At 45.9% G+C, this 26,396-nt stretch overlaps 2 protein-coding genes across 6 annotated transcripts in view; one reads left to right on the top strand and one right to left on the bottom strand.

The window, feature by feature from the left end:
- The window catches only part of Luzp1 (leucine zipper protein 1), an 85,314-nt gene extending 65,210 nt beyond the window's left edge, over window positions 1-20,104 (top strand). For 2 of the 4 annotated variants that reach the window (XM_063235731.1, XM_013153850.3), the window contains exons 3-5: window positions 6,032-6,071; window positions 11,791-14,972; window positions 16,225-20,104. In XM_063235731.1, the coding sequence (XP_063091801.1) occupies window positions 11,910-14,972; window positions 16,225-16,380 (3,219 nt within the window). In that variant the 5' untranslated portion in view covers window positions 6,032-6,071; window positions 11,791-11,909 and the 3' untranslated portion in view covers window positions 16,381-20,104. The remainder of the gene's footprint in view (window positions 1-6,031; window positions 6,072-11,790; window positions 14,973-16,224) is intronic. The other 2 variants (XM_063235729.1, XM_005004312.4) reach the window with 1 other exon arrangement.
- A 1,157-nt stretch (window positions 20,105-21,261) lies between these two features.
- Window positions 21,262-26,396, bottom strand: part of Kdm1a (lysine demethylase 1A) — a 61,149-nt gene continuing 56,014 nt past the window's right edge. For both annotated transcript variants that reach the window (XM_005004314.3, XM_063235732.1), the window contains 5 exons: window positions 25,463-25,650; window positions 24,992-25,106; window positions 23,404-23,531; window positions 22,681-22,827; window positions 21,262-21,681 (listed from right to left, as the gene is read on the bottom strand). In XM_005004314.3, the coding sequence (XP_005004371.3) occupies window positions 21,496-21,681; window positions 22,681-22,827; window positions 23,404-23,531; window positions 24,992-25,106; window positions 25,463-25,650 (764 nt within the window). In that variant the 3' untranslated portion in view covers window positions 21,262-21,495. The remainder of the gene's footprint in view (window positions 21,682-22,680; window positions 22,828-23,403; window positions 23,532-24,991; window positions 25,107-25,462; window positions 25,651-26,396) is intronic.

Raw genomic sequence — 26,396 nt, 5'->3', positions numbered from 1 at the left:
GACCTCATGGATATCACATTCAGGTAAAAAGACAGTAAAATAAATCACAATAGTCAGTTGGTAAAATGTGCAAAAAAGGAAACTAAGTAGGCTATCTTAGCCCTGCCCAAAGATGAAGGGGGGGTAAGGGGGGGCTGAGTATTCTTCTGTCATTAGGAGTGTTTGAATAAGAGTTGAATGACTCCTTGCCAGATAACTTCTGCATTGAGTGGGAGGTTGGGTCAGATGATTTCTAAATCCTGTCCCTGTTGAAGAATAGCTGAATGCCTTTTCTGCTACTAATCCTGAAGTTTGCATGTTTAAAATACATGAATTTGTGATTCTGGGAAACATCACTGAAGAACAGCAATTAATTAGAAACACTCAAGAAGCAGTGGCAAGACAGAAGTGATCAGAAGGAAGTGACTTAGCCATAGCTCTCTGATTTTCCTTTAGATCAGGAGATGGCAGACTCTGACCTGCTGGCCCCCTGCCTGATTTTGTAAATGAGGGTTAGTGAAGCATAGCCAAGTTCAGTCACCTATATGCGGTGTGTAACTGCAGTGTCAGAGGTGAGTTACTGAGATTGAGACCTCAGGTTCTACAAAAGCTCGAAGATGTACTCTTATGTTAACCGTACATACTTACACATTAAGCTGTAAAGGAAAGGTTTGCCGACCCTGCTTTAAATGAGTAACTTGGGAATGCCTTGGGAACAGGAAGTGAATCATGGCAGCTGTGTTGGGAGAAGGGGCAGGGCAGGCTTGATTATGTTCTATTTCAAACCTTCCTGATCTGCCAGGACAGGAAGAAGAGCTGGTCTTCAGAATGATGGATGGGGCACTTAGAATCAGATTCAAGAACTTTGGCAGATACAGACCAAAGTTACAGACAGTTTTTATCTTTCTGATGGAAATTGGAACTGAATTAGTCACTGGTGTAGGAGAATCTGGCATTAAATGGTGTGGCTGACCTTCCCTTTCTGTACTTTCTATGAGTTTTTGTTGTTGTTGTTGTTTGTTTGTTTTGAGATAGGGTCTTTCTGTGTAGTTCAGGCTGGCCTGAAACTCACAGCAATCTTCCTGCCTCTGCTTTCTAAGTGCTAGGATTATAGGCACGCGCCACCACACCCCTGTGATACATATATATTTTTTAGTTTTAATATAATTTCCTTCCCAGATGGCACAGTTAGATTTCCAAGCTTCTGCTGTACCTGTCTCTGATAAAACGTGCTACACAGAATAAAGAAGTCTAAGAAGGCAGGGAGCAGAGGCTGTGTGCTGTTACCACGCGGGGTGCTGGGGAAGGCTCTTCACCATTGTTTACAGTCAATGTGTCTGAGTCCTTAAAGTAGGGACAGGTCTTAATTTTCTCATTCTCAGATTAGGCAAAATTACGGGTAAAAAAAAGTTTCATAAATGTTTATTAAGAAATGAATTTTGCCGGGGGGGGGTGGGTGCTAGGAAAAGAGACTCTACCCCTTCCCTTTGTGGATGGCTGAGAGAGCATTTCTTTCTTTGGCTAGTTAGGCTCAAATAGTCAGAGGCAGGTGAGTGACACCCTTAATACTTTTGATCCATTTTCTTTTTTTACCTTGGGTAGAAAAGATGATTTAGTGGGTCACTGTTTAGGGAGATTCTACCTGATTAAACTCCAGTGTAGCCCACATCTGTAATTACTGTGAACCACCAAAGTCCAGGAATTAGCTACTGTTTTACTGATTTTGGTTTTTCAAAGTGCATTTGACTTTTCAAAAAGTGAGGTGTTGTTGTTTGTTTGTTTTTTTGAGATAGGGTCTCCCTATGTAGTTCAGGCTAGCCTTGAACTCACTTTGTAGCCTAGAGTGGTCTCAAATTCATGGTGACCCTCCTGCCTCAGCTTCTCCAGTGCTGGGATTACAAGCATAGGCTGCCACAACTGAGAAAGTGCATTTGTTGACTTGTTGCATGTAATGTTTCTGTGGAGTAGGTGAGGTTGGTTTTGTTTTGTTCCGGGGAAGGAACTGAGGCAAAGTTTGACCAAATAGTATAGCATTTATTTTGATCTTTTTTTTTTTTTTTTCCTTTTTCCTTTTAATCGGTACCGGGGATCGAACTCACGTCTGCCTGCTTGCAAGGCAGGCGCTTATGCCGCTGAGCTAAATCCCCAGCCGCACACTTTACATTCTTTACAGCCGTACGGGGCCCTGCACCCTGGCAAGACTGGAATCAGGGAGGCAGAAACTCTGACAACACCAGCCATGGAGCGGGTGTGTGGCTCTGGCTGTGTGGTTCCACCTGGAGCCGCGGTTCCTGTTCTGTGCGGGCGCCAGCTCACCGCAGGCTTCAGAATGTCCCAAGGGACACAGCCTGTCTGCAACAAGTGCTCTTACAGCTGAGTCCTGCTCTGGTGTTCCCTACCCCTGAAACACCCCTTCCAAGTCCTGCTGCGCTACCGACAGAAACCAAACACCCGTCAAGGCCCAGCCCCGGACTAGGGTCCCTGCCTCAGCCCAGGAAACAGGTATCTTGTGACCAACTCTGTTCCCTGACACAAAAAGGAAAATACAGATGGAGTTTTTTTCCTTTTTCCTTTTAATCGGTACTGGGGATCGAACTCACGTCTGCCTGCTTGCAAGGCAGGCGCTTATGCTGCTGAGCTAAATCCCCAGGCCCCAAGTATAGCATTTATAAAAGAATATGAATTTTGGAACTAGATCTGGATTCATCATTTGGGTATTTCACTAGCTGTGCGCCTGGGTAAGTTTGAGAGTTTTCATGCCATTACATTCCTACTTAGATGCAATAGATTAGTGACAGTAATATCTGTTATTTGTTATGATTTCTGTGTCCTGCAAAGCACTTAGCATGCCGGAGGACTATCATGGTGTCACTGTATGGATGTGAATTCCCAGGAAAACAGTGTGTTTAAGAATGTGTGAACACTGGACCTGGGATTCCTGAAGCAAACAGGCATGTGAGGTGCTTAATACATTGCATGGAATACGGTGGTTCTCAGTTTGCAGCTCTGCCTGTGTGTTCCTGTATACTCTCGTTATTATTGATCTATGAGTAATTAAAGTAATCTCACAATTTCTTACTTTGTAAAAATACATAAAAGAGTTCACAGAGAGCTGACTTTGCAGAAAGGGAAGAATGGTGGATAGAAAGCCAGGGGACAGAAGATGGGACTATACTAAAAATTTAGCATTTCTTTGTTTTGGAGAGGGGATCTGTTCATGAAAACCAGTATTCATCATTGCAGAACAGGCTGGGTCAGAGAGTTTGGATTTGTTTAATTTTTGAGATGGGTTCTTGCTGTGTTGGCCAAGCTGGCCTCAGATCCCTAGACACAAGTGATTCTCCTGCCCTAGCCTCTCCGGTGGCTGGGGTCACAGGACTGACACAGTGCCCACTGGCTGGTTTTTCTTTTATTTTGATAACTTTACTGAGATATAATTTATATATAGCGAAGTTCATCAAAACTGTATAGTTTGATGGTTTCCAGCATATTTATAAGGGTGCACTGTTAAAGCTTTTGAAGACATTGTATGTCATTCATCTTCCAGTGACTGCTGGGCCAGTGCAGATCCTTTGGATGCACTCGTTTCAGGCTGGTCTGTGGTGCGCACTGGTCCGTCCCGACCCTTCCACCCTTTGTATAAAGTGCTCGTTCTTGCTGTGCTGCTAGGCCCAAGGCCAAAGGCAGCACTTTCATATGTGGCACTCAGTAGGAGGTGTGGACCAGGGATAAGAGAAAAGAAAAAGTTCCTCTTACAAAAATATGTAAATATTGGGTTCCCCCTCTGCATTTTTGGGATAATGACAAAGCATAGACTTGGAAAGATGAGAGAAGGGCTAAAATGAGCAAAAATGAGAAACATGTACCGAGAGAAGCAGAGTGGTAGATAGCGACGATGGGGCGGGTGAGGCTTCAGAGGCTGAGGGAGGGCAGCGGTGTTTCCCCACCTGCCGGCCCTGCAGTTGGGTAGGAGCTGGGCAGGGGCTCCTCCTGGCGGCTCGACGCCGACGGTGCAGCCAATGGATGTGCTCTGGAGCTCGGGCTATCTTAAGTCCCACTTTATTTTTGTTTTGCCCCTGGGATTATTTTCGGGGTCAGATTTTGCCCTCCGATGGTGGATGTTTTTCTCTTATGGAGCAGACCATGTTCCCTAGCCCCAGCTTGTGGTGCTTTTGCCGTACATGCCGATGGCCATCCCTGTGTCACCTCTGCCTCAGTTACTTCTCTTTCAGTCAGCTTTAAGGTCACAGCAGATCACGTCTCCTTAACCCGTTCCTTGCTGGGCTTCCATGATACGTCTAGTCTTCTGGCTTTCTGGCAACTTCACTGACTGATTCAGTTCTTTGCTAATTACTTTGTGTTTCTACTAGGAAAAGATTCTGGCCACATGGAGACTCAGACTTTTGACCTCTTGTTTTCTCTGTCTCCACTCAGTTCCTTGGCAAACTCAGCCAGATTATGACTTTATAAACCATCTGCATGTTGACTCACAGATTTGTATCTGTCCCCATCTCTTTCCTGACAACCATGCTTATGTATTCAGTGGCCTCTTCATGTGTCTGTTGGGCGGACTGATTCATATCTCACATGATGGTATGTCCTGAGCTGAACTCCTGATCTTCTTTTCCTTTCCAGATGGCTGTGTCTGCGCTCAGCCCCATCGGCATAGGTGACAGTGCCGCCCTGCCCCGGATTCAGGCCACGGCCTTGCAGTCACCCTCAGTACCATTCCTCACCTTGCGTTCTGTGCAGCCCAGAGCAGGCCTTCAGTTCTGCCTTCATGGGGCTGGAATTCTGGTCTCTGCTCAGTGCCTGGCTCAGGCCATAGCTGTCTTTGCCTGGATCACTGCACCAGCCACCTTTTTTGGTCTTCCTGCTCCATTTTTAACCTCTGTGATCTCTTTTTGGCAAAGTAATTATATTGATCTTTACCTTGGTTTTTAAGTCATCATACCATTATCATCCAGAGTCCACAATCTATGCTAGGGTTCACTCTGCATGTCATATAGTTTATGGGTTTTGACAAATTTATAATGTATAATGGTGTATTATATGCCATACAGTGTTTCACTGCCCTATGTACCTATTCACTTTCCCTTCCTCTCTCGCCAACCACTGATCTTACTTTCTGTGTGGTTTTGTTCTGGAGCATCAAAGTGGTTAGAATCCTACAGTATGTAGCCTTTTCAAATTGGCTTCTTTCATTAAGATACACCTAAAGGTTTTCCCTGCTTTTCATGGCTTGATAAGTCATTTCTTTTTAGCAATAATGTTTCATTGCCGGAATTTACCAGTTTATGACACGTGATTGAAAATTGAAAAATACACAGAACACTAAACAAAAAACAGTGTTTCAGTGAAAGAGACTTTGGTATCAGTCCCCCGTCAGAACCCCTTTCACTTTGAACACACTCATCCCACCACGCTTACACGTTCTGCAGCAGTTTTGTTGTCTTTTATTGTCATCAGTTGCACTGTCATGTCTGCCTGTGTTCTGAGTTGATTGAAAGTGTTCCCTTTTCATGGCCATTTTGACATTGGGGAAGAAACAGAAGTTGCACAGTGCAGACCCAGTGAATAAAGTGGCTGCGGACACCATTGTGGGTTTTTTTTTTTTTTTTTTTTTTGGGTCTTTTTCTTTTTTTATCAGTACCAGGGATCAAACTCACGACTGCCTGCTCACAAGGCAGGCGCTTATGCCGCTGAGCTAAATCTCCAGCCCCACCATAGTGTTTTTACAGCCTGCTTTTCTGTGTTGGATAGCAGACGCATTCACTGTATTTTTGATCATATCTTGAAAAGGCATTCATGAAAGAGGACTTGCAGAATTGCTTCAGAAAGTAGAAGCAGTTGAGATGTGTGTTTGAAGCAAGGGGGAGTATTTTTTTAGGGGGGATGAATGCAATGTGTTTAGGGTAATACATTAAAAAGTGCACCATATATTTTGAACACACTGCATGTCCATTTATCTATTGAAGAGTATCTTGATTGTTTCAAAGTTTTGGCAGTTATAAATAAAGCTGTTCTTAATGTTTGCCTGTATGTTTTGCAGTTCATTTGAGCAACAGGGACCTTGACTGCTGGATCATATGGTAAGAATATATTAGTCTTGCAAGGAACCACCAAATTGTGTCCCTGCCAAGCATGAATGAGAATTCTTGGGCTTACCATCCTTACCAGATTTGGTGGTGCTAGTGTTTTGGATTTTGGTCATTTTTATAGTTATATGGTGATATTCTGTATCTTAGCAGTTCCAAATATCAAATTATGTAAATTTGCAGTTCTAAAATAACAAATTATGTGAGCATCTTTTTATATGCTTATTTGCATCTGTATAGATGTATTTTTTAATAAGTTGTCTATTTGGGTCTGTGGCCCAATTTTAAACTGTTTTCTTACTGTTGAGTTTTAAGAATTTTTATATATTTTGGATAGCAGTCTTTCATCAATTTTTTTTTTTGCGACATGGTCTCTATCCAGTTCAGGCTGGCCTTGAGCTCACTTTGTAGTCCAGGCTGGTCTCGAATTTGCAATGATCCTCCTGCCTCAGCCTCTTGAGTGCTGGGATTACAGGTGTGAGCCACCACGCCCAGCTCAAATATCTTTTACAAATGCTTTCTTTCATTCTGTAGTCTGTCTTCTTATTTCCCTGGTGATGTCTTTGAGAAAGTATATTTCACCTTAATGAACCTAGTTCATAAGGGTTTTTTTTTGTTGTTGTTTATTTTTTTTTGTGATGCCGGGGATTGAACTCATGACATCATGTTTGCTTTTATTGATCTGTTTGTTCATCCTCCTGTACACACTGTCTTGGATTCTGTACCTGTACAGTAGGTCTGACCTAAGTCTTCTGACTTTGTTCTTGTCCTTTAATGTTGTGCTGGTTTTCTGGAAATTTCCCTCTTCATACAAATTCTAGAGTCAGTTCGTTGGTGTCCACAAAATGGCCTATTGGGATTGTCTTAAATCCATAAATTGTCAGGAAAAACTAACATCTTTTTTTTTTTTGGTCTTTTTGAAACAAGTCTCTCTATGAAGTTCAGGCTGGCCTTGAGCTCATTTTGTAGCCCAGGCTGGCCTTGAACTCACAGTGATCCTCCTGCCTCAGCCTCCTGAGTGCTGGGATTACAGGTGTGAGCCACCACGCCTGGCTCAAAAACTTAACATTTTGACAGTGCTTCGTCTCCCTGCCCATGAATGAGGGGCCTCTCTCTGTTCATTTGATTAGCTTTTCTTTGAGGCTTTTCATCAGTGTTTTATAGTTGCACAACACTGTGTAAGGGGTGTGAGCGTGTACATTGTCTTGTATCTTGTTTTAGATTTAGAGATAACTTTCAGTTTTGGAGTGTTAATACAAAGGATAATTGTTTTTAATTTCAAGTTTTAGTTGTTCATTGCTGTTATGTAGGAAAATGACTGACTCAGATATTAACCTTGTGTCCTGCGACCTTGCTATTGTCAGATACTGTTTCTTGATGGCTTTTGTGTCTGTTATTTTGGATTTTCTGTTTCTTTTCCTTTTTTTTTTTTTGAGACATGGTCTCCCTGTGTAGTTCAGGCCCAAGCTTGCCTCAATCTTGTGGCAGTCCTCTTGCCTCAGCCTCCTGACCACTGGCATTACAGGTGTATGCCACTGTGCCTGGCTTTAAATATTCTATGTAAACAGACATGTCGTTTGCAAAGACAGTTTAAATAATCAGTATTCATTGTTTTATGGCGTGTGCAGTGTTGAATGGGAATGAGGAGAGAGGGACATCTTTACCTCCTAGCAGGATGAGTTTCAGTCTCTTCCCCCGAACCCTAACTCTGTAGAACTGACCTACATCCCCAGTCCTTTTTCAATTTTACTTTGAGGCAAGGTGTCACGGGGTTTCCTAGTGTTGTCTTTGAATTTGCTATGCTCACGCCTCAGTTTCCCAGTTAGCTAGAATTATAGGCATGTGCCACTGTGCTTGACTACTAAGAACTTTTATGATGAATAACAATTAAACTTTGTCAAATGTACTTTCTGTGTCTAGTAATATACAGTTTTTCTCTCTTTTCTTGGCGGTGATAGGAACTGAACCCAGGTCCTTGTGCTTAGGTACTTGCTATACTATTGTTCCTAACCCTTAGAACAGGATCTTGCTAAGTTGCCCAGTCTGACCTTGACTTGTGATTCTCCTGCCTCCGTCTCCCACATACTAGAATTACTGGTGAGTAGCTGGAATTCAAAATGAGCACCACCACAATCTGCTTATTTTTCTTATTTAATCTATTGATGTGAATTACATTAATTAATTTTCAGATATTGAACTCTCTTATATCCCTGGGAGAAATCCTACGTGTTTGTTGTGTATAATTCTTAAACACTGTTAGATTAGATTTGCTGATGCTTTGCTGAAGATATTTGTATCTGTGTTCATGAGAGATAATTTGTCTGGTTTTCTTTTCTGGTAAGTCTTTGGTTTTGTTGCTAGAGTAATGATGGCCCCAGAGAATGAGCTAGGAAGTAATCCTGCTGCTTCCATCTGGTGGAAGAAATTGCAGAAAACTGGTATATTTTGCTGCTTAAATGTTGATAGTATTCCTTAGTGCACCCATGGTACATTCTGTTTTGGAAAGTTACTAATAATTTGGTTTCTCTAGTGGATGTGATCCTATTCAGATTGTACACTGTGTGAATTTGGACAGATTGCGACTTTATCCATTTCATCTAGGTTATAATTTGTGATCATAAAATTGTTCATTAATTCCTTTATCTTTTTAACGTCCATAAGATTTATAGTGATGTTTATTATTTTTATTTCTGATATTATCAATTCATTGGTTATCTGTTTCTTACTCTGCTAAAGTCTCACTGATTTTTTTGATCTTTCAAGTTTGATTTTTTCCCCTCTTGATTGTTTCTATTTTTTATTGCTTTTCTTCTATTTAATGTTGACTGACTGAATTAGAGTTATATAATTGAGTTGTAGAACCTCTTTATATACTCTCAATTTTAGCCCCTTATCAGATGTGATTAACAGATGTTAGATATCTTACTTTACAGTCGGAAGTTGATTATAACTCTTTTCTTTTCTGAACAATATAAAATCTTCAGAGCTTTTAAGCTTTGATTCCTGTCTGGGTGATTTACAAGTTACTGTTGCCTAGTGCTTTGGACAACAGTCTACATAAACAGGTATTGTGGTTTACATTGATTTTTATTGTTTAACTGAGGCAGTGTTTCTTTGGGTTCATTTATTTGCTTACCAAATTCCTTCTAGAGCCTCTCCCTTTGCTAAAGGACAGTTTCTGCCTTTGTGGAGAGGGAGCGGGAGCCAGCGCCGTGCTACGGCTGGGCCCAGGAGCTTCTCCCCAAGTCACGTCTGCAGCTCCTTTTGTTAGAGCAGCACAAGCTGACAGACAGCTGATTTTTTTTTAAAAAATGTGTTGCTTTTATAAGTTCTCTGTGTGGATCTTCTCTAACCTTATCATGCATTTAGGTCCAAATTTAATGTCTCCTGTTTGGGATAGTGCTTCCCACATATTAAGTCCTACAGCTTTCACCAGCTCTTGAAAAATTTTCACTAATATCTCATCAAATAATGAATGTTCCCATTCCTTGTTTCACCCTTTTGGGCTGCCTATTAGGCTTCTTGGTTTTGGATCTCTTTACTTTTATCTGTCTATTTCTTTCTCACTTTTTCCGTCTTTTTCACTGTCTGCTGCTTTTTGTAATCCATTATATTTTTTCTTAACTACTGTGAAGTGTGATAAAAAATACACAATGAATGTTTAAATTAAAAAATGCATTATGGGGCTGGGGATGTAGCTCAGCGGCTCAAGCACTTGCTTGGTAAGTGTGAGGTGAGTTCAATCTATGGTACAAAAAACAAAACAAAACAAAACAAAAATCCTGTGAAAGACACACTGGTTTATCCCCCTCAAAGGCACCGCCTCCTCCAAATGTTCTTATTCTGTCATTCTGGTCAGCTTGCAGGAGAGATGTTTGTTACATGGTGTCACCAGGCATAGGTGAACGCAGCTGCCAGGTGCTGTCGGGGGAAGGGCAGGCAGCCGGAAACAGTGTGTCCTCCCACCGGGCCCAGCAGTGTGGCTGCAGGTGCCTCTCTAACACAGTGACTGAAAGGTAGCAGTTCCGGACATGGAGGCAGCCATGACTGTAGAGCTAAAGACATGAACGAGGACTTGCAGAAGGGCTTCAGAACGTGGCAAGAAGGGTGGGAGAGCGTTAGAAGAGAAGCCAGGTGTTTAAAGGGGCTCTGGGGCTGTGTCTGTTGTAACTGTTCTATTTTTTTCTTTTTTTCTCCTTTCTTTGGTAATAGTACTTTGGTACTATTGAACTCATAACCTTGTGCTTGTCAGGCAGGCACTGTGCTGGCTGAGGTATATCCCCAGCCGTATAACAATTTTTAAAATTTAAACATTTCCTGTATTTTTTGATTACATCTTGTATTTTTCTCTTTGCATGTAATATGCTGTTTTCATACTGTTTCTAGATCTATTTGATTGATTTTCCAATCTTTGATGTTTGTTGATAGTGCCTTATTCCTGTTTATCTTTTTATAACTTCAAGCATTGAAATACACTTAATATTTTATTGGTACTTTGCTCAGTCACAGTACAAGGTTAGTCTTTAGGTTAATATAGTCTCTTATTTTTTATGAGTGAGAAAATGACATGTGTTTTGGTTACTTTTCTCATTGCTGAGACAAAATACCCAACTCCCAAAGTTAAGGGGGTAGGCAGTTAGTTTATTGTAGCCCAGTTTGTAGAGGTTTCAGGTCATAGTTGGCTGGCTCCAAGGCAGGGTGGCACATGGCAAGGGGACATTAGGGAACAGGCAGGAGGTCCTCCGCAGAAGAAAAGTGGCAACAGCAGCGGTAGCAACAAGCGACAAGCACTCTTTCTGTCTCCTGTCTCTCACCCAGGCTGTAGGCCCTGAAGGGCGGTAGCACTCACACCCTCAGTCCTACCCAGAACTCTGCCAACCAATCAGCGGGCCAGTTTAGTAATCACACACCCTCGATCCCAGCATTGTACTCTCTAGATCCATCCACAACACTGAAGTCCTTTTCTTTCTTTTCTTTGGCGTGCAGTGTGTACCCCCAATGAAATGGTTTCGAAAGAAACAGCTTTCTTCATTTCACGCTGAATGAGCATTTCCATTTTAATGCAAAAGGGTATATTGTGCAGAAGCTGCCTGTGGGCTGGTCAGGGTCTATTTGCCCTGAATCCCACTTAAAATATAGCCACATTTTTGGGAGAAGAAACAGGTACAGGAAGATTGCTTTAGCACAGTGTAAAGCTCCCCGTTTTATATAGTAAGCTGGGTAGATTTATTTGTATCATTTTAAGTCACAGTAGCTCACAAGACAACATTTCCTTATAATGACTCAGAATTCAGTGCTTTATTGCCAAGAGCTGTCCATGTGTTATCTCTGAACAGTCCTGGGCAGAGATGCAGTATGAAGACATCATTACCCTCATTTTACATTTAAAACTGAAGCTCGGTTTACTTACCAGTGTACAGAAAGGTTTAACGATTCTCCATGAGAACTGGCCCTGCTTCTGTGTCTTTTTGCCACACTGCCAGTGGTAGCATCGTTCATCTTGGTGGAGCTAGGTATCAGCTCAACATGGGCTGTAATGAGTGAGTGTTTTTATATGGGTTTATTCAAGATCTTTCATTCAGCAAATCTGAGTACCTGCTATGTTCCAGGCACAAGGATTACAGATGGGAATGGGAAGCTCTTTTTACAAGTGAGATCCAAAGTGCAGCTTTTATATTCACTGACTGACATGGTATCTGCTTTCTTTCTCTAGACTGATAATGGTCCCTGGCTGCCAAAGAAGGCTGTGGGTGCCAAGAGAAAGGTAACCATTTCTCATCCCCTCGAGTGGAGTTGGATGCCTCTGGGAGCCCACATTAGCTGGCGGTAGACATGGCTGAAGTTGCGAGCTACAAAGATACTGCCTCCAGCCGCCACCTGCGGTTTAAGTTACAGAGCCTGAGTCGCCGCCTTGATGAGCTTGAGGAAGCCACAAAAAACCTCCAGAAAGCGGAGGATGAGCTCCTGGACCTCCAGGACAAGGTGATTCAGGCGGAGGGCAGCAACTCTAGCATGTTGGCTGAGATCGAAGTGTTGCGCCAGCAGGTGCTGAGAATTGAAGGTAAAGATGAGGAAATTAAGAGGGCAGAGGATCTGTGCCATCTGATGAAGGAGAAACTTGAAGAAGAGGAAAACCTTACTCGGGAGCTGAAATGCGAGATTGAACGACTTCAGAAACGCATGGCTGAGTTGGAGAAACTAGAGGAGGCCTTTAGTAGGAGTAAGAATGACTGTACCCAGCTTTGTTTGAGCTTGAACGAGGAGAGAAATCTGACCAAGAAAATCTCTTCTGAGCTGGAAATGCTCAGAGTCAAAGTGAAAGAACTGGAATCTTCTGAGGACCGCCTGGATAAAACTGAACAGAATTTAGCATCGGAGCTAGAAAAGCTGAAGTCATTAACGCTGAGCTTTGTCAGCGAGAGGAAATACTTGAATGAAAAGGAGAAAGAAAATGAGAAATTGATTAAAGAGCTCACGCAGAAACTGGAGCAGAACAAGAAGATGAACCGAGATTATACAAGGAATGCTTCCAATCTTCTGGAAAGGAATGACCTACGGATTGAGGATGGCATCTCTTCCACACTGCCATCCAAGGAATCCAGAAGGAAGGATGCCCTGGACTACCTAAAGCAGGTGGAGAATGAAACAAGAAACAAATCTGAAAATGAAAAGAACCGAAATCAAGAGGACAACAAAGTCAAAGACCTTAACCAAGAAATCGAGAAACTTAAGACGCAAATAAAACATTTCGAGTCTTTGGAAGAGGAGCTTAAGAAAATGAGGGCCAAAAACAATGACCTTCAAGATAATTACCTGAGTGAGCAAAATAAAAATAAAATCTTAGCCAGTCAGCTGGAAGAGATAAAGCTACAAATCAAGAAACAAAAAGAGTTAGAAAACGGAGAGGTAGAAGGGGAAGAGGTTTTCCTGTCCAGCAAAGGCAGGCACGAGAGGACTAAGTTTAGAGGCCTCGGTGGGGAGGCGAGCATGGCCAAGCACGCATCCCGGGACCTGTCTCCTCAGCATAAGCGAGACCGGCTGCGAAACAGGGAGCTTCCTCTCAGCAGTGAACACTACACTCTGGGCAGCAGGCAGGTTTCCTCCCCCACCCTCACCAGCAGGAGGGCAGCCAAAGCTTCCAGCGTGGGCGCGGGTACAGACAGCGGGGCTCAGGAGGCAAGGAGAACTGAGGACCGGTTTGCCCCTGGGTCCTCTCAGAGTGAAGGGAAGAGGGCCAGGGAGCAGCCCTCTGTGCTTAGCCGCTACCCCCCAGCTGCCCAGGAGCACAACAAAGTCTGGAAGGGGACGCCCAAACCCGGCACTGAGGGGGGACTGAAGGGAAAAGTGGAGAAGACGACGCGGACATTTAGTAACTCCATGCTCGGCTCCGTTCCTGGTGACGCACTGGGTAGGGCTGAGAGGGCTTCGGAGCCCTCGTCGGAGGCCCCGCTTGGCAAGCGAGGACAGGTGCTTGCTGGTGGAAGCCAGCTGGCTCAGGCCACAGACCCTGCCTGCTCTAAGGCTGTTGGCGCGCTGGCTTCATCTCGGAGGTCATCTGCAGAAGGCCTCTCAAAGAGTAGAAAGGCTGCCAACGGCCTGGAGGCGGATACTGCTTCCCCCAGTGCTAAGGCTCCAATTTTATCAAAGTACCCTTACAGCTCCAGAAGCCAGGAGAACATCCTTCAGGGCTTTTCCGCTGCACATAAAGAAGCTGAGCAGTCCATAGCAGTTGTGATGGAAGACAGCAGTCAGCACGAAGCCCTGAGGTGTCGAGTCATCAAATCCAGCGGCAGAGAGAACCCTGACTCGGACGATGACTTAGACACGGCATCTCTGGTTACTGCCAAGTTGGTAAACACAACCATCACTCCAGAGCCTGAACCCAAACTGCCTCCTAACTCTCGAGAAAAGGCCAAAGCCCGAGGGGAACACAGAACCTCCCTATTTGAGAATGATAAAAATGGTGGGATCGAAAACGAATCTGTGAAACCCGTCAGAGGCTCTAGCAATTCCATGGAACTCCCAGATGCCAGTCGTGCTGGGGTAAAAAGCCAGAGACCCTTCAGTCCCCGAGAAGCCTTGCGGTCTAGAGGTGTCATCAAACCTGTTATCATTGATAAGAATGTGAAAAAAATCATGGGTGGATCTGGAACTGAGGCTGTGTTGGAGAAACAGAAGTCAAGCTGTAAGCCAGGACCAAACAAAGTGACAAGCAGCATCACTATCTATCCCTCTGACAGCAGCAGCCCCAGAGCCAGCCCAGGGGAGACCCCGAGGGAGAGGCACACATCTACCAGCAACATCCAGGTGGGGCCCCCAGAGCTCATCCCGGTTAGCAACCACGTCAGCTCCCCGTTGGAGTTCTCTATTCACAAACACGACATCGGCGTGCAGCTCGCAGACGCTGAAAGACTGGGAGACGGGCCCTCAAAGAACAGGCCGGACACGGTGGTGTCTCGGAGCAGCATTCTCATCAAGCCATCGGATTCTGTGGAGAGGAACAGCCATGCTGCCCCAGCGGAGACAATCAGGTGGAAAAGCCACAGCGCCCCTTCCGAGGTAGGCTCCTCGGACGCCAGGCATGTTACTGTGCGCAATGCCTGGAAGAGTAAGCGAGACTTGAAATCTTTAGAAGACCCCCCGACCCAAGCAGGTAGAAACATGGGACCTTCCACTACCCACATCCAGAGGTCTTCCACAGACTTCTCAGAACTTGAACAGCCCAGATCCTACCTGTCTGAGTCAGGCCCTCGAAAGGTGGGAAATTCTGGGGATGCAGCCGAGCTTTCCTCCAGAAGGACCCAAAGTAGCCTCACGGTGTCCGAGGTGCTCACCCATCGGAGTCGTGCAGGAGACACGGTCCTGGCTGCAGCCTGGAACCATTCCGCAGGCATGGTGAGTCCCACTGCTCTCCCTTTCTTCCTTTTCTACCTCTGCCTAGTCATGTGACTAGATTGGGAACTGCGGCTGGCACACACTGGGAGAAGTGGGTGGCCCAGACAGTGGTTGGTACCAGGTGGGTTTGGCAGAGAATAGCGTGACTTTCCATCATCCCTTTTCCAGTTTGTCTCCTCCACTTTGCTCTCATGTGTAACAATGATGCAAAGGGAAATCTGGCTTCTGTTCTCTTGGTCTGCCAGAGCAGCACTTGGAGCCTGCAGTGGTTCCCGTGGAGCTCTGCGCGCCAGCAGGAAGCTGGGAGCTCTGTCCTAGAGCAAGGACAAGTTCAGGTGCCTGCTGCCCTCTTGCACATTGTATCCTTCAGCTAAGGCCAGGACTGATTCAGAATGGCTAGATCCAGCACCACCTGCCTTATTTCAGGGTCAGAGTGTGAGCCTGGTGTGGGAGCCCTGCGAGTGTCCTGTAGCTGTGGAGCCTGTGACCATGATAGACACCTTGCTTGACCCACTGCCCGGCAGCGTTAACTGGACGAGCCTGTAGACTCCCGTAAGGAGCAGAGCATCGTGCTGCCACCAGCCTTCAGGCCTTCGACCCTGTGAGCAGATAGTATCCCCATTTTCCAGACCTAGAAGCCGTGGGTCACAGACACAGAGTGCCTTACCAAGGCCACCCAGGTGAATTCCTGGAAGAGCCAAGTTATACTTTGATTGTTTTTGATCTGCACTTGTTGGAAAGACTAAAAGAACATTAAGAAGGCAGAATTCTGGAACAGAGTAGAGAAGACAGGTACTCAGAGCTCTGAAACTGCACATCTAAGCAACGCTGGAGTAGAGGGACAGGCACAGGACACCCAGGGGATGCATGGGAGTGTCTGGTGGTACCTGGGTAGGAGAATCACAGCTGCCCAGCCTTCTTTTCCCCATGCTCCTGCCCCACCCAGGCAGTGGCTCTCAGCCCCAGGAGAGCACAGCATGTGCAGAGCCCACACTGCGGGCTGCTGCTCAGGGGTCCCACGCCTGCGCTCCCTTCCCGTGCTGTCCGAGCCTGGGCCCCAGTGAGCTGCGACCCGCCTGGCCTGTGGTCATCTGTAGCAGCCTGGAGGTCTTGGTCTACCCTGATTTCCAAGGAGGAGCCATCTTTGCAGTGATTTTATGGTCTTTCTGTCTCTGTGGTGGGAGGTTGTAGGTGTCCTGTCCACTCTGCTTTTCTGTGGCTCGCTTTGCTCACTTGTCCTTTCTTGTCACAGGAGGAAAGTGAAGACTGCACACTCAGTGTCCACAGGCGACTGCACAACTCTTTGGAGCGGTCTGAACCCGCTGTGCAGCTGGAGCTGCCAGAGCTTGGGCGAATTCGAGCCGAGGAGCGACTGCGGCCAAGTAGGCCTTGTGCTGAGGAGAACTGAGGTGGCGGGGTGAAGGCTCTGCCCCCGCTTCTCAGCTTGTCCACCTCCTGTCCTGCAAAGTATCTAAGACCAGTTAACCAGCAGGACACAGCCTTGGCTGGGAGACTGGCGGAGAGCTGGGGTGTGGCTCAGGTAATTTTTGCCAGTTGGCCAGAGGAGATCACAGACTACCACCCGGACAGTCACGCAGGCCCAGCATTCCCTGGTGCATGAGTCCTGTTTCCTTGCCCCTGTGCCCCGGGGCATAGACCACTTTAGCCCACAGGTGGGGAGACGCAGAAACCTCTTACTATACAACAGTAGCCAAAATTCTGTGCTCCCAGGTGGGTAGTTTCGTATTTTAGCGTAGCCCCTTCTTAGTGTGGTTAGCGCCTCCTCAGTCTCCTCACCATGCTCCTTGTCTCTGCTGAGCACCCTCGTGCCCACCAAGAATGACCTGCCATTAGCTGCATCTGGGGAGTGTCCATTCCTTCTCCCCTTGGAGTTCTTTTTCTCAGACTCTGAAAGCAGAAGGGGGTCTGTGCCGCCTCTGAGGGACTATGGGACTGTCTTGTAGGTCGAGGCTTCTCTGACCTGGCTCTCTGGCTGACTAGTTTCTGGGGCAGAGCATGCAGATTCCTGTTGGAATGAACCCACCCCCACCCCAGCTCTCTGTCACCTTCCAAAGGCATCGGAAGTGCGAACGCCTCATGCATCTCCTTCCTTGTGCACCCATAATGCTGCTGGCAGAAACTGCACCCTCTCCTGTGGTTGGAGACTTCAGCTGACTTCATTGTTCCCATTTTGGGAAAATTCCCGGACTATGCTGGGCCTGACCCAGCATATGCTGCCTTCTGGAAAGTGCCCCAGCAAGGGGAAAAGCAGATAGGAAGAAGCAGTTTCCCTTTAGTCACTCCACAAGCAATAGCTCCACGAAAGGCATGGACTGAGAATCCTCCCTCTTGTTCCTCCTCCTCCATCCCAGGCGGAGGAGGCTTCGCACTTTACCATGCTGATGCATTCCTACAGAAGTGGCCCCGACTCCTGCAAGTCGACTATCATTACAGTGACTTCCTCCAAGGAAAGGTTATCTGCCCATTGAGGGCCTTAGGGGTATACAGTTCAGAGTGCAGCAGTCTTTCAGGAAGCCACACCTTACAACAACGATGAAAGCATCAACTAGTTTCCTTATACCCGTCATGGGGAAGTTAGAACTGTATTTGTGGCGCTGCCTTTTCTACAGCATCTTTCAGTCTCCTTTAAAGGCTACTTGTATGAAGCAGACGCCATTCAGCAGCAGAGAGCATTAGACTAGCAGTCTAGAAAGTTGTTTCTCTGAGGCTTTATTACTTCCTTGCAGTGTAATCTTGGGTGAGTCCTTGTCCTCTGGGAACCTTAGTTTCCCTGTCTGTAAACGGAATCTCTTCAGAGCCCTCAGTCTGGAATCCAAGGTTTGTCTGTTTTCACTGTGCTTTGTGGGGGTTCTGTCTTCAGAGGCTTGGGGAACATCTTCCCTCTTGCCTTGAGCTGTCTTTGTAGGCCTTATGCTTAGTATCTGCACGTGCTTGTCTCACGCGGGTGAGCTCAAGAAGCTCCTCAGGCCCGTATTTGCACAGGAAGGGACCAGATACTCTGAGGCCTTGTCCAGTGCCACGTGTTAGCGCCTGGCTGGCAGCCTGGGTGCTTTCTAAAACAAGGCTGTTGTGTGTCTTGTCCTGTGCCCCTCCTGTGGATTTCCTGGGGAGAGGGGAGACTGGAACTTCCTCTGGAGGTCGGCGAGTGGTTACCAGTGCCTCCACCGAGCACAGGCAGCGGTGTTCATCCTGCCCTTGTGTCAGACGGCCATGAGGCTTGGAGAGCTCCTACTTCTGTGCTCTGGAGCTCTGCCAGGTGAAGGGCTGGCCTTTCCGCTCCACGTTGCACCTAAGACGCACAATGCAGGATGCTGTATGCAAGATTTCTTCCCTGCTGCTTCTCCTGGGTCACTGGCCAGAAGCTTGCTCAGTCAAGGTGAAAACTCCACCTGCAGCTTCTCTACCATTCTCCTTCACCCATGGGCAATCCTGAGTTCAAAGGAGACTGACCTCTGCAGCGGTCAGTTGCGCATAGGAAATTCTGTGGCAAAGATGCTGATAGAAATGGAATGCCAAGCCATGCCAAAAAAGATCTCGCTGTTTTTCTGTCTTTGGGTGTTAGAACCCTGGATTCTGGTGCTGTAGCTCCTGGTGCCAAAGTCTGGATCTTTCCACATTTTTAGCAGCGCTGACATCTGCTGATACAATGCTGTGTGGAAAAGGGACAGCCGTGGTGCCCTTTTCCTGGGGCTGCCATTTTGAAATCTGAGTGCAATAGAGTTTGATTGTAACAATTATTTCAGGATAAATATTTTATGTTTCTTTAATCTGCACACTTTATAGAACCGCTGTAAAATAGATTTTATTTTTAAATATCCTCAGCGTTGCAGAAAATATGTATTTGCAAGTGAAGACTAGAGGCTTAGTTCCTCTGGACTTCAAATGGCTGGCAAGGCTGGCTCTCAGATTCCAAAGTTGGAAGGCACATGTCTGAAAAGCAACTACGGTGTGGCCATTTGGATCCAGTCCTCACAATCGGGTCCTGGAGGAAGCCTCCAGAGAGAGGGGAGACCTGGTAACTGAATAGTTGCCGAAACCGAATAGTCCCATGTCCCAGCCAACCCACCTCTATGCCAAGTGTCTTCTGCAGCCTGCCTGACTAGATGTTCCTGGCAGGTGCAGGGTTTGGGGAAGGCTCCTAGGGAAGCTGGGGAACCCATCTCTTTGGCTGTGAGGTGGAAGAGCTGGCTAAAGGCCAGGAGGGTGTGTCTTTGTCACTTAGCACTGTATCTCGTCATTCTGATACTGAACAGCCAGAGAGAGCTGGAGGGATGGTAGACACCACAGCTATAGGAAGGTTTTACTTCTCAGTGGCAAAGAAGCGGTTGAGAGTGTGGGTTGAGAGTGTGGGCAGGGATCTGGGTGTGACCTAGGACTCCAACCTCATTGCCAGCAAGCTTGCACATAAGCCATCCCTCTCTTGGGGTGCTGGGGCATCTATGGTGTTCTCGGACTGCTCGTTCAGGGGCAGTTCTAGTTCCTTAGATTTAGTGGGTCACAGTGCCAAGTGCTGCCACTTCCCAGTAAAGGAACAGGGATCCAGACCCCTGGGACTGGGTCCCTCTCTTTCTGCTGGTGTGAGCTTCTCTGTCAGGACTGCTTCAGAACGGCTGCTTTTAGGGATTTTCTTTTGAATATCCCAAGTGGGGAATAGAGTTCTCCTCAAAGCCTCAGTCAAGATCATAGGAAAGGGGCCCTATTTTCCTGCTGCTTCACAGCTCAGAACATGTACTGAATGGAATGTATTTTTAAGAGAATAAAGTCTATTTTTTGTATTTTAAAGATAGGGAGGGCTAGGAAGATAGCCTTCAAATAAACTGCTATTGCATTATAGGCCCCTTGCTGGGGGCATCAGTCTGTTGGTCCACACACCTACTTGCTCAGATAGGTGCTCTGGCCTCACCCCTGCCCCTTGGAAGCTTCCACATTTCTGCTCCAAGCATGGGACCAAGAAGGCCAGAACCAAAGCCATGAGCAGTGGCTCAGGGCTCCTTGGGTGCATGTGTGTAGTCAAAGCTGCCTGTCTGCATGTATCCTCTGGCTCTAATGCTCTCTCTGTTGGCTCTGCAGCACAGTATGTTAACCAATAAAGCTCCCTAGTTTCCATATGCTCTGTGAGTCTGATGCCAGTTTTGTTGATGTCATCTCTTTATGCAACTGTTACCTCTATGCAGATACAGCTAGTATATGTCACTATTTTAGGTAAAACATGCCGATTACCGATGCTAGAAGGTCTGGAAAAGGACATGCCTGGGGTCTGTCATGAACCAGAGTAAAATCATCAGCTATTTCATTGCTACATTTTATTTTCAGGCTTATCACAAAAAAATTCTCTCTCAAGCAGCCTATGCATTTATTAAAAAACAAAAAACCAAACTAGAAGCACCCACCACTGGATCAGGGTTCAAAGATGTACCTCAAAGCCCAAGAATGTTCCACTGCATGTGGGTCTCAGCTTGCAAGTTCCCTTCCATCTTCCAGTCAGACCAGCGATGTGTAGGACCTCATTGAGACCATCAGAAGATTGACTAATGCTGAGTACAATCTGACTTCTGCGTCTGTACAGTGACATGGTTTTTCTGTTAAGAGCCCTCAGGAAGGAACACTACTGTTTGCTGCTTTTTGTAAAAATGTCTACCTTATAAGGCAAAGAGACTTTGCAGACATAATTAAGGAGACAGAAAAAACACAAGTATCCTTCAGAGGGAGGAAGGTCGCACTACAAGGGAAGGGGCACAGAGCAAGAGAGAGCACTAGATGCTAAGAATGAAAAGAAAATGGATTCTTCCATTACAGCCTCCACCAAGCAGAGCCCTTCAGGCCAGACTTATTTTTCACTTTCAAACTGCCATCTTTAGACTCTGGCCATCCAGAACTGCAGAAACTTTCTATTGTATTAAGTCACTTTGTGGTAGTGTGTGACATCAGCTAAGTTACCTTAGCCCCTGCCCTCGCCCTTAGGTAGTATTTCCCCAGCCTTACGGTCCGGTACGTATATGCCCATAGAAAGGATCTGAGAATAAAGGCAGAGTGAAGCCAGTGTCCCAAACCATCCACTCTTGGCCTGTCACCACAATCCCGGCAGAGAAGTCAGGCAAGTCCTCATCTACAGAATCCCCTCAACCTCATTTTCTGATCTAACTGGTTTTCTCTTAGTAAGAACATTTGCCTTAAAGCACAAAATATATTACTACTGACATATTATGCTGGCATTCTACAGAAGTAACACTCCTTACAACTCTAACCCAAAAGGGAAACAAAAGAGGACTAATTTTATATGAAGTTTTATTCTCAAAATATTAAAAAATAAAAACAAAACCCAAGAGACTGAGATGTTTTATAGCGCTTTCTTGCCTTTGTCTTTAAGAAGACTTAAGGATTCCTGCTAATAGTGGGTCCAGGTGCCAGGGCAGGAGTTTCTCAGTGCCAGCTGGAATTGCCAGAAGAGCTGCAACACTCACAGTGAAGACCCAAAGCCGCCCTCCTTCACAGTGCATCCGTCTCACATGCTTGGGGACTGCTGTGCAGGGACACCTGGCGTGGCCTGGCGAGGCAGAGTGTACATGGCTCCCAAGAACTGGTCTGCAATCCTTCCTGCTTCTCGCAGCCCACTCAGCAGAGCACCATGGACTGTGGCTGGGTAGTTCCGGATTGTATGTTCTCCCGCAAAGAAGAGGCGTGGGATTGGCTATTCAGGGGAGAAGCAGATCACAATACACCCCGGGTTTTTAAAAACCAGCATTCATCATCCTGTCTCAGCTCTCCAGTTTGCTGGAAAACCACATCTTCATTATGCTTTTCCTTTGGTGGTACTGGCACTTGAACTTGGGGCCTCCTCCAGTATGAGCTACCTGGTACGCCTCCATTTTGGAAACAGGTCTAAGTTGCCGCAACTGTACTTGGATACTCAGTCCTTCAGCTCCTAGAGTGCAGGTATCACAACCGTGCACCACCACACCCAGCTTCTGTGTCTGAACTGCCAAATTCTTGTTGGCCTTGAAGGCTTACACCCCCTGCCTCACTACTATTTCATCATCCCGCTGGTCTCATCTATATTTTCTTAGACCTGACAGAGGGAGGCAATAACACCCACCCAGGGTCATGTCTAGGGTGGTGCTTATTAACTGCATCTTTCTTTTAGCAGTACGCTGACGACCAAATTCTAGGATTTTCTTTATCCCCTGAAGTACCTACTGGCAGCAAGGTTAGGGTCTTACTTTCTTACTCAGGAAAACACTTGCACCTCAGTTCAGAGCAGGCCACAGATCCAGGGCTGTGACAGTGAGGAACCCTTAACTACTGTTCAGAACAAGGTCTAGCATACTCTAGATCTGAGGCTATTTCCTGGGTGTATGCTCTGAAGCCCCTACTGATCCTGAGACCCCATAATCCTATGAGTCACTACAAAGTGAGGGACAATTTAAAATGGATTTTGCTTTTTAAGGCAGGGAAACCCTGGGAAAAAAGTTACTGACTTCTTTTTACTCTGGATGCTTCTACTTCGAATGTAGACTGCCTAGATTTACAAAGCTAAAATATGAGAAATCAGATACAAATATGATTTCTCAGGTTATCTGAAAAGTGTCTAAATGACTAAAATCAAAGCAAAAGTGGCATCTTTCCCCCAAGATCCTGGGACACCGGGTGGTACCCCAAGAGACCCAGATGTAGTCTGCCGGTTTCTCACCTGTGGAGCACCTGGAATTGAGGGGCCAGGAGTGATTGGCTGAGCCATCAGATCATAGTCGTTTCCAGATGATCCTGCGGCTACATAGGAGTAGGAGCCCCGGGCCCAGGGATCAGCACGCCAGCGTGACACCACAGTTTCCTTGGGCTAAAGAAAAAAATGAGCAGAACCCATTGGAACAAGGACAAATCAGTCATCTGTCAAACGTGGAAAAGAAATGATGGGCGGGTACATGGGGAAGAGGCAAATATGTGAGCCAGGTGATGCTCTAAGGCAAGATGGCTTCAGACTGAAGGAACCTCCATTGTGTCCCAGTCTAGAGAAGGATCCAATCCAGGTCTAGGACTTGATCTTTGTTTTTATAAATTCACATAGAACATTAACATCACCATCAAAGAAATCATAAGCAGCTATACATTACGATGGGCTTAAAGGACAAAATTAGCAAGAGATTTTCTTAAAGGGACTCCCTGGAGTTTGACTACTCCATGTATAAGGCAGGGCTGTGTGGCTCCATAGGCAGGGGAGAAACCACGCTAACCATCTATAGCTCGGGGTACTTCTCTGACTGTCATTTGTAGGGCAGTTTCCAATATTAATGATTATTAAATTTCAGCACAGATAATTCTGAGACTGACCAAGTACTTAGCCAAACATGAATTATGTCAAGCCAAGCCCGATGTAGCCTGGACTCAGACCTTGCTTGCCCTCCCACCTACTTACCTGGGGCACTGCACTGCTACCAAAGATCCCCTTGAGAATGGCTAGGCACCGGCCCACAATCACATCATCACTTATGTTTTCCATGATGCCAGCAGCTTCTCCTGCCACCAATGCCAAAAGTATTGGAGCTGGGGAAACAGGATGAACAATTCCAGGATCTTTCTATAGTTTTCGCAAGAATCTCCCTGTCAGGCTTCTGATACTCTGAATCTAATGAGACATGCAGCATCCAATGTGAGAAATAAGTTACGTTGCTGAAAACTTATCTGCGGACATAGGCCGAAGGAAGCTGGCAGGCTACTACGAGCCAAGCGTGGCTCCCAGGCACCTCAGTGCTTACAGCTTGGCAACATACAGCCCTCCTGACCAGACTAACTATATGTAGAAAGATGCTTCTAGGTCCCTAACAATGGTTACATTCCTCCCGGCTATCCTAAGCCCCTCCAAGCCCATCACCACCTTTAGTCACCCATTTGGTAAATATTTATACAACTTTCATGACAGGCACAGGGCTAGATACTGGGCTAGACTATACTCCATTACAGTAACTCAGACTTAGTTGGAATTCCAGGATGTTTGTGTCCTGAAAAATCTCAAATATTCTGACATCTAACTCAAGACCTGGAGGACAGAGTAGTAAGCCTTGTCAGTGAGGAAGAAATGAAGGAAAAAAAGGCAGCCCAGGCCACAGTGCACAGAAAGGTCCTGAAGTAGTGAACTGCATGGTATATTCTAGTATCAGACAAGCAAGTGTGCCTGGATTGGGGAACAGGAGAAGACAGAAATAGAGGAAGGCTAGATTATGAGGAGCTTCATAGAAGCCATGAAAAGGAACCCAAGTGTTCTCCTTCAACAAGGGAAAGCCATCAGACATTGGCAGCAGAGATGTAACCACAGCCACCTGTCGGGTACCTTGACCTGTGAAGCAGGTAGCACAAGAGGAGCACAGCAGGCCTGAGACACGCTGAGGCTGCAGGGACAGGACTTGATGGCTGGGATGGACAGAGAAAAAGCACTGAGCTGTTGCCAGACAGCCACACATGCTCTTCTGTGAAGTTGAGAGGTTTGGCTGACACTTGGCTAGCAGGCAGGGAGGGGTGATGAGAGGAACCGGGGAGAGGTCAGGTGGCTCAGCTGTGTCTGCAGTACATCCGTTATCTGAGAGTGCAGTGGGGTATAAATGATACTGTATTTACCTCTATACAGAATTAAGTATAGTCCAATTACAGAAGAAAATAACAGGAGACAGGAATGTGGAAAATGCATTCTAAAGGAAGTGATCAAAGATTCCGGGCCAAGTTTGGGTGTGACAGTCAGAAAATGAGCAATAAACTTCCTATTCCAGGAAGCCTCCTGGGGCCCACCCCTTCTGCTGTGTGATTTTTTTTTTTTTTTTTTTTTTTTTTTTTTTTTTTTTTTTTTTTTTGGTATTCTCTTATACCTAGAAGGGATTTTAGGAACTCCCAAGTTAATGAAAATTAAGGCATACATTTATGAAAACCCTAAATATTCCTCATTTTGTGTTCCTAAAAGGATTTGGAAAACAAAACAAAAAACCAAGAAAAACCTGGAAACTAGAAGCAGTTACCTTTATAGAGGTTCCAGAAGAGGAAGAGCTCCCCTCTGCTGGCAGTTGTGCTGCCAACATGCCCGAACAAATTGACACTTGGATCCCAGAACACTCGGTCAAAACATAACACCACCTACCATAAGAAAGGGGAAGTGAGCAGGGATAGGTCTCAGATACAGGCTTTCTTCAAGCGTTGCTGTGCCTGTGAAGCACTTCTTCAGATGTACTGAAGTCTCCTGGTCCTCCTATGCTTAGTAATCTCCCTTACAAATGTATTACTTAAGACTTTATGATTCTCTTTTCATAGGCTTGGATGTGTAGAATGACGTCATGAGACCACACTGGATTCTACAGGCAGAGGAATAAACTAACAGGCCTCAGACCTGTATCTGAGAACGCAAGCACGCACACAAACTCAAAGTCTCTTGCTTGTTGAAAAACTAGGATATGCACATCAGTATGTGGGGACAGGGGCCCAGAACATATTACCTTGTTAAGGTTGCCAAATCCCATCCTCTGGACTGCAGATGTCTTCCACTCAGGAAGAGGTGGCACAAACTGAACAGCTGGTGGCTGCTGCTTCAACACACCCAGGGGAAGAGTACAGAGAACTGCGTCACACTTATAAATAAAGGTCTGACTTGTGGAGCGGGTGTTCACTGCAATCACTTCACATCCTACAGATGTTGATGGGAAAAGACTGACGGTGATGAAGGTGGCATTAAAAAGGACACTAAACACAGTACACAATAGGACCTGCTTGCTATTTCACCTAGCTCTGCAACATCACCAGACGGGTCCTGTTATCTTCATTCCTCATGTAAGAAAACAGGCCACAAAGGAAAGAACCGCTAAGGGTTACACCCACACAGCACAGCTGCCTCCGTAGCAGCCTGCCCTCCTAATATACTGATGATCCCGTCACTCACCAAAATCATGCAATTTACACCAAAACTAACAGTAATATGTCTGTTCCCAAATGACCTGATTCCATACTGGCCTACACAAGCTTTAAGTTCAAGACCAGCCTATACTACATAGTGAGAGCCTGTCTCAAAAAAACAAAACAGAACAACAACAACAAAAAAAAAAACAATAAAAACCTGGTTCTGTTCTCTAAGGACAAAGAATGACACGCAGAGAATGGTGCAGCTCTTCAGAACCCAGCCTCCAACTGTGGGGCCTGTTGAGAATGCCAGTTTGTCAGAATATGTGCTCAAAGCTGGCCTCAGAGAGGGCACTGAAATTACTTCTGTTTTTAAATGAATTTTTATATAATTAACAAATACATATAGCTCAAAGTAAGTATGAAAGCTCAGTACATGCCCACTTTCTACAGCTGCAGATTTAGGGAAAATGACATTATAGTCATTCTCACTGTTCTCCCATCTGCTGGCAGAAGGTCACAGACCTCAACACCATC

This window comes from Cavia porcellus, unplaced genomic scaffold (genome assembly GCF_034190915.1).
Source record: "Cavia porcellus strain 051 isolate PalLab524CR breed Dunkin Hartley unplaced genomic scaffold, mCavPor4.1 scaffold_25, whole genome shotgun sequence".
NCBI classification, from domain to species: Eukaryota; Metazoa; Chordata; class Mammalia; order Rodentia; family Caviidae; genus Cavia; species Cavia porcellus.
This window is presented reverse-complemented; position numbering and strand designations above follow the sequence as displayed.